At 42.0% G+C, this 18,886-nt stretch overlaps 1 protein-coding gene across 1 annotated transcript; it reads left to right on the top strand.

The window, feature by feature from the left end:
- The first annotated feature begins 2,801 nt into the window (after positions 1–2,801).
- On the top strand, positions 2,802–3,972 carry ADAT3 (adenosine deaminase tRNA specific 3). The gene has a single exon (XM_044075176.1). It carries the CDS (start codon positions 2,829–2,831, stop codon positions 3,888–3,890), a length of 1,062 nt encoding a protein of 353 aa, XP_043931111.1. The 5' UTR covers positions 2,802–2,828; the 3' UTR covers positions 3,891–3,972.
- The last annotated feature ends 14,914 nt before the right edge of the window (positions 3,973–18,886 follow it).

Raw genomic sequence — 18,886 nt, 5'->3', positions numbered from 1 at the left:
CTATTTGCATCAAATATAATGAGAAATTAAAAAAAACCCTATAGTGGAATACTAAAATGAAAAATTATAACAAGAGAAAGAAATTGCTTAATGCTTGTACCAAGTCTCATTCTATCTTCCTTAAGGGCACACTTAATAAACTAGTAAAGGGCTTAAGGGAACCATTGGGAATCTCAAAGTTGAATAAATTATCCACTAAAACTAGAAATAACTAAAAATCTTTCTTTCATTATGTCAGTAAGTTAGGAAAGAACCAATACCCGGTAATGCTTGGAGCTAGTCTTCAGTAATAATGCACACTTCTACGCATATGAAATAGCTAATATCCAAGTTGGCAAATTTTACACTGCCCACAGCCAGCCCCTTTACTTACTATGGAACACATTCTCTCAGCCCTCTCAAAAGCGAAGAACACCTCTTTCATAGGCTGTGTTAATAATATAGCAGTTCCCCTGTCACTGCCAAATATGGGCTGTCTGAACTTCAGTTTAACCTTTTAATCTAACATTCTCCACTGGCTACATTCATGAAGACTGGAAAAGACATTGTAGTGCTATTACAAAGCAGTGCCCTGGCCGTGGACACTGGTAACAATAGACCTGTTGATCTCACTAGCCTAAGATGTAGAGGATATCATCTCAGACCTCCTTAATCTGGACATTGAAAAATCTCTGAATTGTGAGTCCTTATCAGTTTGGCTTTATGAAACAAAAGTTTTGCCTATTTATTTCTTTGAAAAAGTAACTGAAGCAGTAGTGGTTATGCAGTACATGTAGCATATTTCAACCTGGTCAAGGCCTTTGACACTGTTTCCCCATGCAGGTGTAACCGAAGGACTTGTAAATTTGAATGTAATCCTTATGTTGTTGGGTTGATAGCTAAAAGGTTGTCTTGACAGAACCCATGTGGTTAGAGTTGCAGGTGTCATTTCTGAAGGCAAAGACGTTACCAGTTATGCACTGCTGGGCTTAGTGTTGGCCCTCTTTTACTTCACATCTGTTTTGCAGACCTTCAAGCCAACACTCTTGTCATACAGTTATCCAAGTTTGTAGACCGCTGTAAATTGAATGTTGGTATTCAGTCTTCTGTTGACTCACAAATGTTACAACGTGGGTTACACCGTGTTTACATTTGGTCCAAGGACAATGGTGTCATTAAGTGTGAAGAAGTGCGGTGTAGTTCATTTTGGCAAGCAAAACATATTTTCACATGGTGAGACACCCCTTCAATCAGACACTATTGTAAAAGGTAAAGACACTCTTGTTTCTAATTTCTTATTACTAAACCATCATGTCTCCTTAGTAGTTCAGAAGGCCTTCTGTCTGTGTCATGCAGTTTCCAAAGGAATGTCCACTAGAGCCAAAGAAGTCTTAATTCCCCTTTACTCGTATCTCATTAGAGCCATTACTGAATGTAATGCACCTTTTGGCCTGTATTTCTCTAAACATATATTCGTCAACTTGGGAAACCTCAGAGATTAATAACTAAAAAGATCAGTGGTCTCAAAAATCTTAATTGTCAGGACAGACTGGCAGCCCTTTCTCTGTACTCATTCTTTTATGGAGACTCCTCCATGGACGTCTGTGCCTATCTTTTCAAGCCATGAAAGATCCAACCCTCTTTGACCTCTTAGTCCTTCACAGAACAAATAGTACCTCACATGCCTGGTTAAAGGAACTAAACCTCCAATAGATCAGTAATGCACTTTGGTATGATAGATTCATATTCCTCACCTCTGGAACAAACGTCTGCCACATGTCAAGCAGAGTAGCACCCTTCCCACCTTCAAGGTAAACCTAGATAATTGAATAGGCAGCCTCAAATTCTCCCTGGTCTAGCTTGTTTTTTCATTGAGGCTGGGGGAATTGCAGAATATTTTTCTAGGCTTATAATGATCTGCAGACTTGCCTAGTACTTGCCTATGATCATCGTACCCAGCTGAAATACCAAATCCCCTGAGCAAACCCAAGTCCCTGCCTAATCCTCAGGAATTTCATCAGGAGTCAAATCATCAATTCAGATATAATCACCCAAAATTAACCAGATGGAAGATGAAGTCTGTGAACTCCTGGAGGAACATTATTATATTCAGATGGTAGACAAGGAGGTTCTGACACTTTCTTCATGGAAACATGAGCCACAAAGGATCATAGAAAATGGTGAAGTCTACATCACATGGGATTATCCATTACCAACAGTTCAAAAAACAGATGCTAGAAAACCAGATATAGTGATCCAAGAAAAGAAGACAAAAGTAGCATTGATCATGGAAATCACCACACCCACTGACTACAGTGTCCTGTGTACAGAGAGAGACAAAGTCATAAAATATCAGGATTTGCCACCAGAAGCTAGAGCAATGTGGAAAAAAGATACCCAGATAGTTCCAATAGTAGTAGGAGCAACAGGGTCTTATAAAAAAAGAGTATGTATATATACATAATTTGACTTGCACTTATAAATTTCATTGTCCATAAAATGCACAGGAATTTAAGGATATATGTAGGCTCCTAGAGATGTAACATTCAACTGCAAGGAAGTATGAATAATGGGCTGGAAATTGGCACTCAAGATGATTTTTCTTTTTCTTTTTTTTTTTTTTTGTCATTTCACCATTCTAAGTCTTCTTCCTTCTTTCACCTTATTGTAGGGTCTGTCAACATTAGTGGTGCTTTTTTGCAAGGTGGTAATAGTAGCACAACTGCACAGTAGATGTATGGATACAATGTAATAAAATGAAGTGCATAATCTCAAATGGTTTTCAGTTTGCTTATGTTGTTTTTTTGAATTCCTTTTGCGCATAGGTTTCTCTTGAAAATAAATTTACAATGAAGCCACCAGAAAAGCGCATGAAAATTGAAGAAATGGAGCCGTTTTCTTGGGAAGTCATTCCAGTTCTTTCCGATGAAAAGTCACAGGATGTTGACCTTTTACCAGCATATGCAGCACCTATTTTTAACAAGAAAGAAACCTCAAGGCTTGTTAAAGAGGTGGCAGGTGTATATCCACTCAAATGTTTACAGCATCTTAAAAGAGTCAGACCATGTAAGGAAAAGAGCAGCACACATCCTTTAGAAATTCTTTTATGCTTAGTCAGTGATGTGAGAGAAGCACATGAAACTAAAATCATACCGTCTCTATCTGTGCTTTTCAATGGGTCCTTTGATTTCTCTGGTCTTGGTGAACCATTTCTTGTGAAAGTACCAGCACATCCTCCTTTAACAAGACCACAGTTTGAAGAAGCCAAATGTCACTGGCCTACATCCTTCCATGAAGACAAGCAAATTACTGAGGCAATTGCTGGTCAGCTTTTCTCAAAAGAAGAAAAAGTTAAAATGCATATGCACATGGGATTGGCTATTGAAGCAGCAAAAGCAGGTGCAGGAATAGGAATGGAAGCTGTAGGTGCAGCAGTAGTCCAGCCCAATATAAATGAGGTTCTTGCAGTTGGTCATGACTGTAGAAATGGCATAAATCCTTTGCTGCATGCAGTTATGGTGTGCATTGATCTTGTAGCCAGTGGACAAGGTGGTGGGGTTTACAGTTACAGAGACCATCCTGCCTGCTCTTTTATTCCTTCAGAGACTTACAGACCTGCAGTGTCAAGTTCATATTCAGCAGGTAACAGTGGTTCAGCTGAGGCTGAAGAAAATGGAGTGTGCTATATATGTACTGGGTATGACTTGTTTGTAACTAGAGAACCTTGTGTAATGTGTGCCATGGCACTTGTTCATTCCAGAATAGAAAGGGTCTTTTATGGAACATCTTCTCCTGATGGAGCTTTGGGAACAAAATACAAAATTCATACCAAGAAGGATTTGAATCATCATTATAAGGTATATAAAGGCATTAGGGAAAAAGATTGCCTGGAACTTCTTAAATATAATTAATTTTGAGCTGATAATTTTAACTTTTTATATACGTGTATTTTGCCATCAGAATCCCAAAATACATTAAATTTTTATTTTTATAGCACTTGTTAAATTTTAAATAAAATTGTTTTAATTGTTCTTGTTTGACTTACAGATTTATAATGCTGACAGTGCTGTTGGAGCACGTATATTATGCTAAGAAAGTACTACCCGTAGTCTGCTGGAGTCCATCTTCAGTGGTTGACATCCCAAAATGGCCCAAACAAGACATTTAGGCACATTCAGTTTAGGATGTATAAGATCCAGTGCCTCAGTCATTGCTGACGCTAGTCTAGAATACACCTAAGGGTGCCAGGTAAAGTTGTACTGCAGTTTCGTTCAGTTATTGACATGTTGTATTCCAGTTTCTTTATTTTAGGTAAATGATAATGGTGAATGATTTTGTGCAAGAGATGATGCCACAAGGGATCAAGTGATGCCCTACATGAATGTGGTCATAATTGGTAGATGGCCTAAAGCTGGGAGATGCATCACTTGCAGTACTATCTAAACCACTTGTATCAGTTCCTCACAGTTTAGTAATAACACACAATCTCAACACTCAATCCTAGAGATTTATTGTGCGGATATTTCTGGACCATTTCTTGCGACATGGGCCCTTCCTCTCATGAAGTAATTCAAAGTAAATCAGTTTTTAAACAAAATCGAATGGTATTGATTCAAATATGTTTTACCTTTTTCAGGATCTTCAGTGTGCAGTAGCTGAGTTTGAACCTAGGAGAGAACACTGCAGTGCCCCATACAGATTTACTGGGAAGATATTTTAAACTTTACACCCTAAACAACAAAAGAAACACTAGTGTAAGCACTTTAAAAAGGGGCAACCCTAAAGGGTACTACCTCCTCATCTACATTGTAGAGAAATAACACTATAGTATTTTTCCTCATAATGCATATCATTGTGTGAAATGGATGCTGATTCCAGTGAAAGAATTCAGTTTTATTGGCTTTAACCAAGGTGCTGGAGTAGTAAATTATCTTTTATTGTTTCATTCACTAGGGTCCCAGGAGAACATTTCTCATTTTTGAGGCATCATCATTTGGATATGTACTGAAGGCTTAACACCAGGCAAAAGGACTGATGATTAACTTTGCTTAGTAATGTGTATGTCTGTATGTCTATCTAAATGTAGATATATACAGTTAGATACACACTTTACAATATTTTTTACCTTTCTGTGAAAACTAATTGCCTTTTACTGCCTGAACGTCACTTGTGTAATCAATTCAGCCTAGGGTTTTTGCATGCTAATTCATAGGTTGGTAATAGGCTATCGGCCCTAAGGCCTATGCAAGCCTAGCCATAACAATTCCCTGGACATTTTTTCCCACAATATTTACTTCTCTGGGCCCCTGCCTAGCAGGGCGACTGACATGATCCCCGGGGTGAATTTCCTATCTCCCATCCAATCATCAAGGTTCCTTTTGAAGAGGGCCAATGAGGTGCTCTGCTTGATATGTATGGGCAGTCTATTCCAGAATATGGGGAGTCTCTGGGTCAGGAACCTATCCCTCCAGCGTGTTTTGTTCAATGTGATGATAAGGCTTAGATCCCTGGAGTGTGTGGCTCTGAGGGATTGGGATTTCTTTAAGTGGAGCATGTCCAACAGCTCAGGGTTTGACATGACCTGTATGTTAAGCAGAGATAGCCTCTGAGTAGATGATATGCCACAGAGTATAGCTGGAGTTTTTTTTAGACGGTCAGCATATGGCATTTGCTTTAGGCCTGTGATTCTTTTAGTGAGGTATTTCTGTGGTTTTTCTAGCTGTTGCAGATGTCTTGTGAGGTACATACCAAATGGGGCATTATACTCTATAATGGGTCTAATGAGGGATGAGTACAGTGGGACAATGACCTCCTTTTTTCTGGATGAAAAGCCCTTAGTGATGAGGTGTGCCACGTAGAAGGATTTCCTGACTGTTGTGGCGATGTGGTTATCGAAGGTGAGACCACTGTCCACTTGTGTCCCTAAGTCTCTCATCACACTTTCGATGTTTAGTGTCCTGCCACCTATGTGGTAGTTCATGGGTACATGTTTTTTTTTCTAAAGGGGATGACTATACATTTCTTGGCATTAAGCTTGAGCCCATGGCTCTGGCACCAGGCATCTGTTTCTGTAAGGCCCTTTTGTAGAATATCCACATCATTTGGGGATTCAATAATGGCTCCCAGTTTGCAGCCATCTGCAAACTTTGTTAGCCAGAGTCCCTTAGTGTTGGCCTGTACGTCAGAGAAGTAGATGCCAAACAAGACTCTAATCCCAAGTCCAGTAATGTGCTTTCAGAATGGCCATGTTACACTATGGGATTGTGCGTGGAATTTTTTTTCCCCAGATTCTGTAATTGTACTTCTATACAGTGAATTGTGAACAGTAATGCGCTGCCTGTTATATTGGCTTCATTTTAGGGAGTGCAGTTTTCAAAATGTTTTGTTATGGTAATGCTGTGTTTGTGTGTGAGTTGTGGATTACTAGAAGCCATCTTTGTCTAACACTTTCTGCTGCATTACTTATGTTTTTGGGTCATGTCATGAATTCAGTCACACGCTGTTGAGCTTTGGTGACCTTACAGACTGGCAGTAGTGCTCCCCCTGTCTTAAAAATGCCATGGTGCATTAACACTTTCACAAACTGCTGTTTGGAGCTTGAGGATTTTCTTTGTGTTTCACTGTTGCAGTCATCACTTTTGGGTTATCTGCTTGCAGTAGCCCTCAGTCAGCCTGATTAATAAAGTCTTGGGTCCTGCGTCGGTTGCTGTCCCTTCTTCCATGACGTCAGGTCGTCAGAGGTATAAAAGGTATTGCCTATCAGTTTCTGTTTTTTGGTGCCTAATGCTAAAAAAATCAGAGCAATCAAAGCCCAACTATTCAAAGGCATTCATTCCAGAAGTCCAACGATTATAAAATGAGCAGATTTCTTTGTCCATTAAAAGGAGAGAGAGAGAGAGAGGATGCAAACAGTGAAAGGTTTTGATTGAATTGGTCAAGTGTGAGGTGTATGTGTCAAGTGGAGATCTTACCGAGTGGAATCTGAGGGTGTAGAATACAGAAGAAATCACAGGCATCTTCTTCCAGTGTCTGAATCAGTATTGCAGCATTGTATCTGTGATACAGACTCTAGATCACAAAGCAATCCAGATGATGTTCCTGTTGAAGGAATGTCTCAATACCTATTCCCATTCATGATGATGTCCCAGGTGTCCCTGAAGTTGAACATTCATTAAAGACAGTCCTTGTTGCTAAACCCAGTCCTAATTTTTGTATCACACGATCAGATCATATTTCTAGACCTAGTATAAAATACACAGCAACCTGGACATAATTCTTTCACTTGTAATTAGTTCTGTATAATTGCATGTTAATGATTATTGTCATTATTACTGTGCATGACTTATTTCTCAGAGAGGGAGGATGTAGAACATAGGGTGTGTTGTAACTTGAAAAAGCATTTCAAAGTAGGGGCACGTGTATAAATAGAGAGCACGTGCAGGTAGCAGTGCTATTTTGAGTGAACAGCCAGAGTGTTAACATGTATATGTGCAGTAGTCAGTCTGGTTATAAGTTTGTTACTAAGCCTCAATCCTGATGTGTTTGTATGTAATAAAGCCCACAACTGTCCGTCTGTTTTATATTCACTGGATGAGCGACATCTAGTTCCAGCTTTTGTGTTAAATGCATATACTATTTGGCAAGTTGACCTTTTATACAATTGTTTGTTGTCATATAATTTGAGCTTATGTCACATCTTACAAATCGTTTTGTTTTATTGAAAGCCCTCAAAAAAAACACCCCGATACCCCCTAAAACCTATTAACTTAATACACACAAAACTATGTACATCTTCAAATATTGAAGTTTCACCTTCCTAATAGGACAAGTATCCCAAGCTAACAGCCACACTAATAGCCTTGGGTTAACCTAAAAGAAAGGTTATCAATGCTAAGATGCATGGTACAGCTTGTTTCTACTAAGTGCTGTTTATATAATTTACACAGTTTTGTGTAGACACATTTCAATGTTAAGCCATGATTATAAAGTGTGTGTGTGTGTGTGTGTGTGTCTATACTAGCTAAGAGGATGGCAAAGGTGTTATCAAATTTGATAGATATGAATCATTGTGGTTCTGTGTAGGGAAGGCCAACGTTTTGACAACATTAATAGAGCAATGATTATCCAGAAGGAATCAAAGTGTAAGAAAACACTCATAACATTGGTGGGTCTTGATGCCGAGAAAACATTTGATAGTCAAATGGAATTTTATGAGTAGGATAATGGGAGCACTCGTTGTCCCTGATAGAATAACAAGGTTAATAAGGAGGATACAAATGTTGGAGACAAGAATGAAGGTGGGAGTGTTCCTCTCCAAAAGGCTGTGCCCAGACAGAGGAACCGAGCAGAAATGTCATCTATAACCATTGATGTTAAGTTGTCAATCTCGCCTTCATTCTTGCTGGATGGGTTCAGAGCTGATCCTCGGCTCCGACTTGGCCACTTACTAAAGCTCGAGAGCTTATTTTACCGGCTCAAGGCAACCCTATATCCCATGATGCTAGGCAACAACTCCCCAGATCTCGTTTGCCGCTTTCGCTTGCGAGGTGCTTATTTTTACCGGCTCCTGGTAAGTCTTTAAAATATAATGTTCAGTCACCCTTTTAGTTAATTCTTTTCACAAAACCAGTTGTTTTTTTCAGTAGTTACCTACTACCTTAAATTCTATTCCTTTTTATACCTTCCCCTTTTATCCCTTATATCCCTCCCCCTCCACTCTTAGGTTAGGCCTTAAGCCTGCCCTTTTCCTAATTTATCTTAGGGATCCTGTGGAGTGTTTGGGTGTGTCAGTATATTAATTAATATTTTTATTGTTATATTATTGTTTTTGAGTGTTGTGTGTGTGTTTTTTCTCTTCCTTTTGTGATCCCTCGACACTGTTATGTCGAAGGAACCAAAGGAAACTTAAGGTCTCAGGCTTTAAGAAGTGTGACTCGTGCTGTCAGAAAATGTCTGACAGACGGTCACACTTCTTGTGTTTACTGCCTGGGACCCCTGCACCTGCAGGACTCTTGTTCTGTGTGTCATGCATTCAGTCCAAGAGTCCTGCAGGAGCGCAGGAACAAACTTATACTGAGGGGCTTGTTAAAGCCCGAGGGCTCCCTGACTAAGTCTGTGTCGGGGAGGCCTTTGAAACCAGCAAAACCGTTGGCTCCGAGTACTAAGCCTTCGGCTGATGGCTATGTGCCTAGATCGGCTCCGGCTGGAGCCGATCCCTCTGAGTCACAGGTTCCGGTCTCGGCACCACTCGGTGCCGATACCTCAGAGTCCATGCATTCACTGTCTGCTCCGGCTGGAGCTGACATGTCCTCGGCTCCTTTGGCTCCATCCATATCTAAGAAGAGGTCAAGATCCCCTTCATTGGAGTCTATCCATTCGGCTCCGAGATTTCCCCTGCTCTCGGAGCGGAGCCATCGGAGCCGATCTTCTCGGTCGTCCAGACTTTCAGATCATGACCTTGAGAGAGTGGTAAGTAGGCTGTTAAAGTCTCAGGCATTGGCCCAGATGATTTGTAGCCAGTCTCATCAGACGGTAGCTATTACGACTCCACCTATTTTTCCTCCTTCGACTCTCCCTCAGAGTTTGGAGCCGGAGCTCCTCGGAGCCGTGACTGTTGTGGCATCGGAGCCGATACCTCCCCCTTCGGCTCCGATCTCCTCCTTGATGCCTTCCTCGGACGGATCCGGGCGCCTGGTTTCTCTTGTCGGCTCCGAGGGGGCGAGTGGCATCGGACCATTGTCCAAGCCCGTTCTCCCTCTCAGAGCGTCGGTGCTGGTGAGCTCGGCCCCAACATCGGCCTCGGAGCCTTCCCGGTCGGTGCAGCCTGGGGTTCCGACCTCTTCGGAGCGGGGGCCCTCTGGCCTTTCTGATAGGGGAGCCTTCGAGGTGATGAGGAGTGTACTAGCCCCAGGGCATAGTCAATGGTCAGCTCCTCCCACTACAGTGCCTGCTGATGTCTCTTCCCACTCTCTTGCTCCCGGACCCAGAGATCCAATGCCTCAGGTTTCCCCACTGGGAATTTCTTCCTCTTCCGAGGCTTCTCCTGACCTGTCAGCAGAGCCTCCGCATAAGAGTACATGTAAGAGGAAGCATGTGGACTCCCATGAGTCCATTACATCTGACACCGACTTGGATGAGTCGGAGGGATCCCCAAAGTCCCCCTCTGAGGATGTCTCTTTCTCAGACATCCTAGAAATCCTATAGCAGAGGGGGAACTGGTCTTCCCTTAATCCTTCCGAGGACGAGTCGGTGTACCTGGAGGTGTTTGGTTTTCGACCCTCCACCTCCTGGGTGTCTCCACCTTTCGACCCCCTTATGGAAGTAGTGGCTCGGAAGGCGTGGTCGGCCCCGGATTCTGTGGAACCCACCCCTCAGAGGCCATCTAAATTCATCACAGCACCAGTTGACAAACAATTCCTAACAAAAGGTGTACCAGCAGATGCCATGGTGGTGGCTGCAGCCACCAAGAAGGAACTAGCTCATCCTTCAGTACCTATCCATCCTCCTAATAAGGATTCTAGGACCATGGATAGGTACAGTAAGCGGATGTTTTCTTCAGCGACCTTTGCCATGCGGTCGCTGAATTACTTGTGTCACTTCACCCGCCTTCAGAGAGATATTCTCAAAGAGTTGGGAGAAGTCTTACAGGATCCATCAGCTGCTGGGTACCAGGATAAAATAAACTCACAGCTTGGAACCCTAAACTCGATTAACTCCTCCATGCGTCTAATTTCATATGCAGCCGATGGAGCGAGTAGGGCCGCGGGCACAGGAGTGGCCTTAAGGCGTCACGCCTGGATGCGGCTGTGTAATTTCGTGGATCCTTTCAAGGCGTCCTTCACAAATTCCCCTTTTGATGGTTCGGCTTTGTTCAGACCTCAAGTGAAAGACACCTTGACCAGATGCGAACAAGATGGCAAGACTCTTTCTGCCGTAGGAGTCTGTTTCTCCACCCCTTCAAGACCATACCCTAAGGGTCAGAAGGGTGGGAAAATGTGGTTCCGCAAATCTCAAGGAGTCACGCCTGATGCAAGAGGTCAGTTTACCCCCAGAGGCAGAGGGGGTAACAACAGACGCCACCCTAGGGGCAGAGGGGGTCCGCAGAACCAGGGTAGCAGGGAGCCTCTCTCTGGCAAACCCTTCCAGCATCCCTGAGATGTTGCCCGATTGTCCACCTTCGGAGGCAGTCGGGAGAAGATTGTCGCTGTACCCAAAAGCCTGGCTTTCCCTTACTCAAGACAAATGGGTACAGTCGATCATATCCGAGGGTTACAAAATTCCCTTTATACAAACCCCAATTCAACAAAAGGAAACCCTTTCCCAGACGTTCCACCCGGTCTAAGGGAACTAGCAGTACCAGAGATATCAAAACTGCTAGTAAAAAGAGCCATCCAGTCAGTCCCAGCAGACCAACTAGGATCCGGAATCTACTCAAGGTTCTTTTTGGTACCAAAAAAGACAGGGGAATGGAGACCAATATTGGATCTCAGCAAACTAAACAAGTTTGTAAAGAGAACAAGATTCCGGATGGTCACGCTACAGTCCATTCTACCCTTTCTGGGCAAGGACAATTGGATGTGCTCCGTGGACCTTCAGGATGCGTACTATCACATCAAAATTCACAGGCACTCCAGAAGGTTTCTCCGCTTTCGGCTGGGGGCCTATCACTACCAATTCAGAGCCCTGCCCTTTGGTCTCACTACAGCCCCCAGAGTGTTCACCAAATGTATGGCAGCAGTTACGGCTCACCTGAGACGGCAAGGATTCCAGGTGTTTCCATATCTAGACGACTGGCTCCTCACTGCCACCACCAGGCATCAACTTCTCCAAGCCAGTGCTTACACCATTCACATTTGCGGAGGGCTAGGAATCTCTATAAATTTCGAAAAGTCTGCCTTGTCGCCTTGTCAGTCTATTACCTTTATAGGTGCCAACTTGAACACCGTACAACTTTCAGCAAAGTTAACAGATCAAAGGGTCTTAGATATTCAAAACCACGTCCATGTTCTTCTTCAGAGCGACAAAATTCGGGCCAGGTATGTCCTGAAAGTATTGGGTCTTATGGCGGTCGCCATAACACTTCTTCCCCTTGCACGTTTTTACATGCGTCTTCTACAATGGATGCTTTTCGCCCAATGGTCTTTTCAGCAACTCCCCATGCACTACAGGATCATGATAACTCCGACTTGCAAAAGTTATCTGTCCTGGTGGATATTCTCCCCTCAAGTCCATCAAGGCAGACCCTTTGTTTCTCCTCCCCCGGTCGCCACGGTGACATCGGACGCCTCCCAGATCAGGTGTGGGGGGGGGGGCATTTTCAGGGCAGGATGGTCCATGGCACTTGGCAACCTTTCGAACGCCACCTGCACATAAATGTCCTAGAGATGAGAGCAGTGCTTTTAATGTTGCAAGCCCTCCACGACTCTCTTCCCCTAGGAACTATTGCAATCCAAACGGACAATATGTCTGTAGTGTGGTATATCAACAAGCAAGGCGGAACCAAGTCCTATCCCCTGTGTCAAGAGGCACTCAGACTTTGGCAATGGGCAATCTCCTCTCAATGGTTTCTGATAGCAACGCATATCCCCGGGAAGTCCAACATCATAGCGGACAGATTGAGCAGAGCTATACTCATGCCACATGAGTGGTCTCTCAAACAAACTGTGGCGGAAGAGATTTTTCAGAAGTGGGGCCTTCCTTGCTGCGATCTTTTTGCTACACCCCAAAACAGCAAATGCCCCGACTTCTTCACCCTCTTCCAGGCCACCCCCTCAGAGACGCTCTAGTCCAAGATTGGCCTCGGGAACTTCTCTATGCCTTTCCTCTAATCCCACAAGTAATTCAGAAAGCAACCACCTTGAAAGTCAAGTTGATTCTCATTGCCCCTTATTGGCCTCGACAGATATGGTTTCCGTTCCTACATCGTTATCTTTTGGTGCAGCCTTGGCATCTGGACCCAGCTCCAGATCTGCTGACCCATCAGTCGGGGCAGCTGCACCAATCCCTACATTCTCTCAACCTCACTGCTTGGTTGCTCCACTTCCATCCTTAGCCAGGCTTCCTATGATTTCTAATCCCATCCGGGATATCATAGTAGCTTCCCTTAAATCTTCCACCAGAAGGATTTACACTAGTAAATGGAAACATTTCTCCTTCTGGGCAAAGGCAAGGAATATAGATCCCTTTACTGCCCCAATTCATTCGGTCTTAGACTTCCTAGCCGACATTTTTCATTCAGGGTCTTCTGCCTCTACAGTAAAAGTTCAGTTGGCAGCCATATCGAATTTTCATACAGGCTTATCGGACCACAACATCATGTCCAATAAGCTTTGCAAAGCTTTCATTAAAGGTGTATTTTTAGTTAAGCCTCCGATCAAAGACCCTCCACCTCAGTGGGATCTTAATTTAGTCTTAACATCCTTGATTCTTCCCCCCTTTGAATCTGCGGTCTCCTGTTCATTGAAATTTCTTTCCTGGAAGACACTCTTCCTAGTCGCCATTACTTCTGCTAGGAGAGTATCTGAGCTTCACGCCCTCTGCATTCGTCCTTCCTACTTAATCTTCCATAAAGACAGTGTTTCTCTAAGGACTAATCCATCCTTCTTACCCAAGGTGGCTTTGCAGACAAATTTAAATCAATCAATTGATCTCCCAGTTTTTTTCCCAAACTATACTAATAGAGCGGAGCAAAAGCTACATTATCTAGATGTTCACCGCCAGCTCCGATACTATATGGATAGAACCAAACAAGTAAGGAAGTCTGATCAACTGTTTTTATCGTATGCAGAAAATAAGAAAGGCCTTCCTGTTTCTAAGGTAACCCTATCTAGGTGGCTGTCTTCTGTGATTACATCTATTTATCAACTCAGAGGCAGGGAATTAACTTCTAAGCCAAAAGCCCATTCAACTAGAGCACTAGCTATATCTACAGCTTTTCAAGCTAGACTACCAATAGACACTATCTGTGCGGCAGCCACATGGGCCTCTCCTCATACCTTTGTTTCGCATTACAAATTGGACATGGCCTCCAGGGACAGAGCAAAATTTGGTTCCACCGTTCTCAAGAGTCTGTTCCAATGAGCCACCCAGGATGAAGGTGCTAGGGATGCGGTCCCATCCAGCAAGAATGAAGGTGAGATTGACAACTTAACATTGAGAAGTTATGTACCTACCATAACGTTCCATGTTAGTTGTCTTCTCTTGCCTTCTTTCTTGCATCCCACCCACCATCCCCATAGCCTGGACAGATCGAGAAGATCTTCCCTTCCTTGAAGGGTCCTTATATTCCCTTGTTTCGCCATCTAGGTGTCCTAGGATATATATAGTGTAGATAATGATCTTTGGGGGGTTTTATCCCTCTTCCTCCTCCTTTCCAGTTGGAGGATTTTGTTTTATTGGCCTGTGCTAGGTTTTTCAGCTTCCAAACGAGATCTGGGGAGTTGTTGCCTAGCATCATGGGATATAGGGTTGCCTCGAGCCGGTAAAATAAGCTCTCGAGCTTTAGTAAGTGGCCGAGTCGGAGCCGAAGATCAGCTCCGAACCCATCCAGCAAGAAAGAAGGTGAGAGAAGACAACTAACATGGAACGTTATGGTAGGTACATAACTTCTCATTATTTGCGTTATAATAAGAGATTCACAAATTCAAGAATATAATTGGTATGGTACTCAAGAAAAGTAAACTGTATTTGCAGATAAAATTGTTTTGTATTTGATTAATCCAGAAAAGGACATTTGATGTTGTGTAACATTTTCAGACAACTTCATGTCCTTTTAGTATGCAAAATAAGTAATGATAAAACAAATCTTATATCAGTACATTAACTGATTCAGCAATACCCATACTTATGAGAATGTTAAGATGAGGTATTTGGGAATATGTAGTAAAAAAAATTCCTTTATATGTTAAGAATCTTAAATAAATACAGAAGTTGAAAAACTGGAAGCTCCTGATTATGGATAACTAAGATACAAAAAAGTGAAAATGTTTTAGTCCGTTTAGTTATGTATATAGATTGGGCATATTTCTTTCAACTAGAGAATGAGTTTTGGATGATGTCTAATAAAGAACTGATGGAATTTATTTGGGAGTGGAAGAGGGCAAGAGTTAAATGGGATAATCTGATTCTTACACTCGAACAAGGTGGCTTAGGGGTACTTTAACACTATGTAATGTAGACTCGTAGGCATAACTCAAAAAGGAGGTAAGTGACAATGGCAAAATGGGAATGTTGAGAGAGACTATGATTTTGGATGCAAGTCCTCAAGGGCAATAGCAACATTTGTAAAGTAACTGAAAAGTATTTTTCAAACTAAACCTGTGTAGGAATGGAGAAAGAGTTTACCAATGGGTATTTCTATGAGGACAGGTATAGAAAGCAGGCAAGAGCAGGTTGTAATGTACTGGAGGAAATCTGCAGAAGAACCAAGTTATAGTGAAAAAAATAACTCAGAAGAGAATAGTGCTTGAGTGCAATAAGGTTAAGCAGCAGTTTGGACTGCAGGTTAGAGACTGCCTTCCCTATCAGGGATTGATAACCAAATATAAGCAAAGAGAAAAGGATAGGGGATTGCTAAGTGAAAGACCATCCCTTGTAGAATTTTTAGTTGTCTATATCAGCAGTTGTTTTTATAAATAGAATAATTATATAGTATACTGCATGCATGATAAGTATAAGAATCAATCAGAGGTTAGCAAAGACTGTGAAAAAAGAATGGAAAGGCAATTTACAACGGACTCATGAAATGTGTAAGGTTCTCAAATATTCAACAAGGTCCAGAAAGTTTAGGATTTTTGCATGGAAGTGTTTGCATAAGTAGTTTTATAGTTCAGGGTAAATAGCAAATGCTGGAAGTGTGGTGGTAAAGAGAGATGTTACTGGGGACATATGTTTGGAGAATATAAGGAGATGGCAGATTTTAAACATTTTCTACAGATTACTTTAATAGACATTTTGAGGGAAGAAATGGTTGCTATTAGGGAAGTGGTTCTTTTGAGCTGGGACTGAAAGCAGTGAAGACATTATGAAACAGTAAGACATAAATGGATGGACCAGGAAGTACAGTAGCTAGTAGACTTAATATATGTGCTACCCATCAATACCACTATCAGCTGTTCAGCAGTACACAAAATCAAGGCAACTAAGTCATACAACCATTTACGACTTGCCAGTACCTACTGTCAGACCAAGCCCTTTGTTTTGAGGAGGGCCTTGTCTGTTAAGTCTAATGGTAAATATATGAATACCCAGCCAATCATCCATTTCTTGTTAGAAGGAAGACAGAGTATCACACTACTTAATATGCAGTGGGAATCTATTCCAGAGGTGAGGGAAGGCATTGTGTAATTAACCTCAGTAAGGTATTCACTTATGTTGAATGTCTGTATGATTAGGTATTACAGTAAACAGAGACTCAACATCCATGGTGACAAAATGGCATTCTTTTAATTCCTTGTTGACTGACCATTTTGCAAACTGACATGAGTTCTATAGATACTCCCAAGATGAAATAAATTGCTTATGTGAATTGCTTAATCTTGTGTTATCCAACAATATGTTTATGTTTAAGAAACAAATTTATAAACAGAATACAGGTATTGCCATGGGCACGATATTGGCAAACACATACACGAGTGTTGTAATGTAGTATTGGGAAAGGAAGTATATTTTATCTGACAGTCCATATAAGAACAAAGTTATTTTACATAGACACTTTGTGGGTGATGTATTTCTCATGCAGAATGGCTCTAGAATTTAGAATACATCTCTAATACCATAGATTTTGCTAGATTCAAAAGTGAGATATCTGTCAGAGAGATTAATTTTCTTGACATTGTTAACCAAGAATGAGAATGGTATTATCAAGACAGCACTATACAGAAGAGAGACTAAGCACAACACATATTGGCACAGGACAAGCATGCACCCTCCTTTTGTATATTATAATAATAAGAAGAACCAAATGTTGAGGGTGGCATGATTGAACACAGGTGATGCAAATATGATCAAACAAATAATACTGAATAGGATTTTAAGCATAGGGGTTACAAAAGTACTAATGTAGGAACTATTAAACAAAGTGCACTTGCTCTGAGGACTACTGAATCTAAACCTATATTCAGTACGTTTAACTCACAGTGTAAAAAGGTTAAACACAACTCACAAACATTAAGATGTAATTTAACAATTAATAAAAATAAACCATTGGTTAAAGAAATTATACAAAAGTATTGGCCTTTACTTAGGAATGTACCTGAATTAGAGAATGCTATAAGTGAAGTACCATTATTTAATTATAAAAGGAATAATAACTTAAAAACAGCAAATTATGCTATAAGGAGCAATCTGCTTTTGAGACCATCTTTCATAGTACTAAATGTGGGACCTGTTAAGTGTAATAATTATGTTTACTGTAAATACATTTATACAGATAAAAACTCATACACCCAGTCAGTAGAAAGGAGTTTTTATAATGTCTCTAATTTCCGTCCCATTGCCATCCTCTCCCCTATATCCAAAATTCTAGAAAAATGTATCCACCTGCAGCTCTTGCCTTTCCTTACTGAACACCAACTACTCTCTCCTACCCAACACAGCTTCTGCCCAGGACTCAGTAATAACACCGCCCTTCTCTCCTCCTTTCATTCTGTGAACTCTGCCCATGACTCCGGTAACTTAGTATCATCTGATTTTAAGTTGTCTATCTCGCCTTCATTCTTGCTGGTTGGGTTCAGAGCCGATCCTCTGCTCCGACTCGGCCATCTTCAAAAGCTCGAGAGCTACTTACTGGCTAGAGGGCCCCCTATATCCCATGATGCCTGGTGCTAGATACCCAGATCTCATTTGCCGCGAGGTTGCTTTTACTGGCTCAGATCATATTTTTCAATTTTATTGTTAGTATACATTTTTTTTATATTATAGTTGGTGTTTAGAATAGTTAGTGTACTTACAGTTGTTGTAGTTATCTATTTGTATTTAGTCTTCTTCCCTTAAACTCGTTTTCTTGTTAGAGAGTTTTCCCCTCCCCCGTTTCTTTTCTTAAAGGTAGCCGTTTTAGTTAGAGGCTAATCCTTGTTTCCAATTTTTATTAGAAATTGTAGATTAGTAGGTCTATTTACCTTTTCTTGGATAATAGAGTGTGTGTGCTGTTAGGGTGTGGTAACTTGTGTTGAGTGTGTGTGTTTTTACTAGTTACGTATTCCCCTTTTGTTACCTTTCTCTGTAATTGATATTTCTTTTTACAGGAATGTCTAAAGATACGAAAGTATCTGGATTCAAGAAGTGTGATTCATGCTGTCAGAAGATGTCACTGACAGATGGTCACACTTCTTGTGTCTACTGTTTGGGCGCCCTACACCTGCAGGACTCTTGTTCAGTGTGTCACGCCTTTAGTCCAAGAGTCCTGCAGGAACATAGGAATAAGCTAATCCTTAGGGGTTTGCTCAAACCTGAAGGGTCACCGGTTAAGGCACAGTCAGTGAAACCCTCTAAGCCAACGAAGCCGCCGGCTCCCAGTTCGGAGCCGTCGTCGGGTGTGGCGTCTGCTTCAACTTCAGTTCCAACTGGAACCGAGGTACCTACCTCCCAGTCAACTTCGGTTCCGACTGGAACCGAAGTACCTATCTCCCAGTCGGCTCCGACTCTGGTCTCGGAACCGTCAGGGAGTCGAAAACACTCTAGATCTCCATCCCTAGAGTCGATACACTCGGCTCCAGGGTTGCCTCTGTTACAGTCGGAGCAAAGTCACCAATCCCACTCTTCTCGGTCTTCTAGACTATCTGACCATGATTTGGACAGAGTGGTGAGCAAGCTTCTAAAATCGCAGGCCCTGGCTAAAATGTTATCCAGCCCCCCTCATCAGGGTTCGGCTCTGCCTGTATCTGCAGTAGTTCCTCCTTCGATTCATCCC

Source organism: Protopterus annectens, chromosome 6.part0, assembly GCF_019279795.1.
Source record: "Protopterus annectens isolate FY-2018-M chromosome 6.part0, PAN1.0, whole genome shotgun sequence".
In the NCBI taxonomy this organism is placed as follows: Eukaryota; Metazoa; Chordata; order Ceratodontiformes; family Protopteridae; genus Protopterus; species Protopterus annectens.
This window is presented reverse-complemented; position numbering and strand designations above follow the sequence as displayed.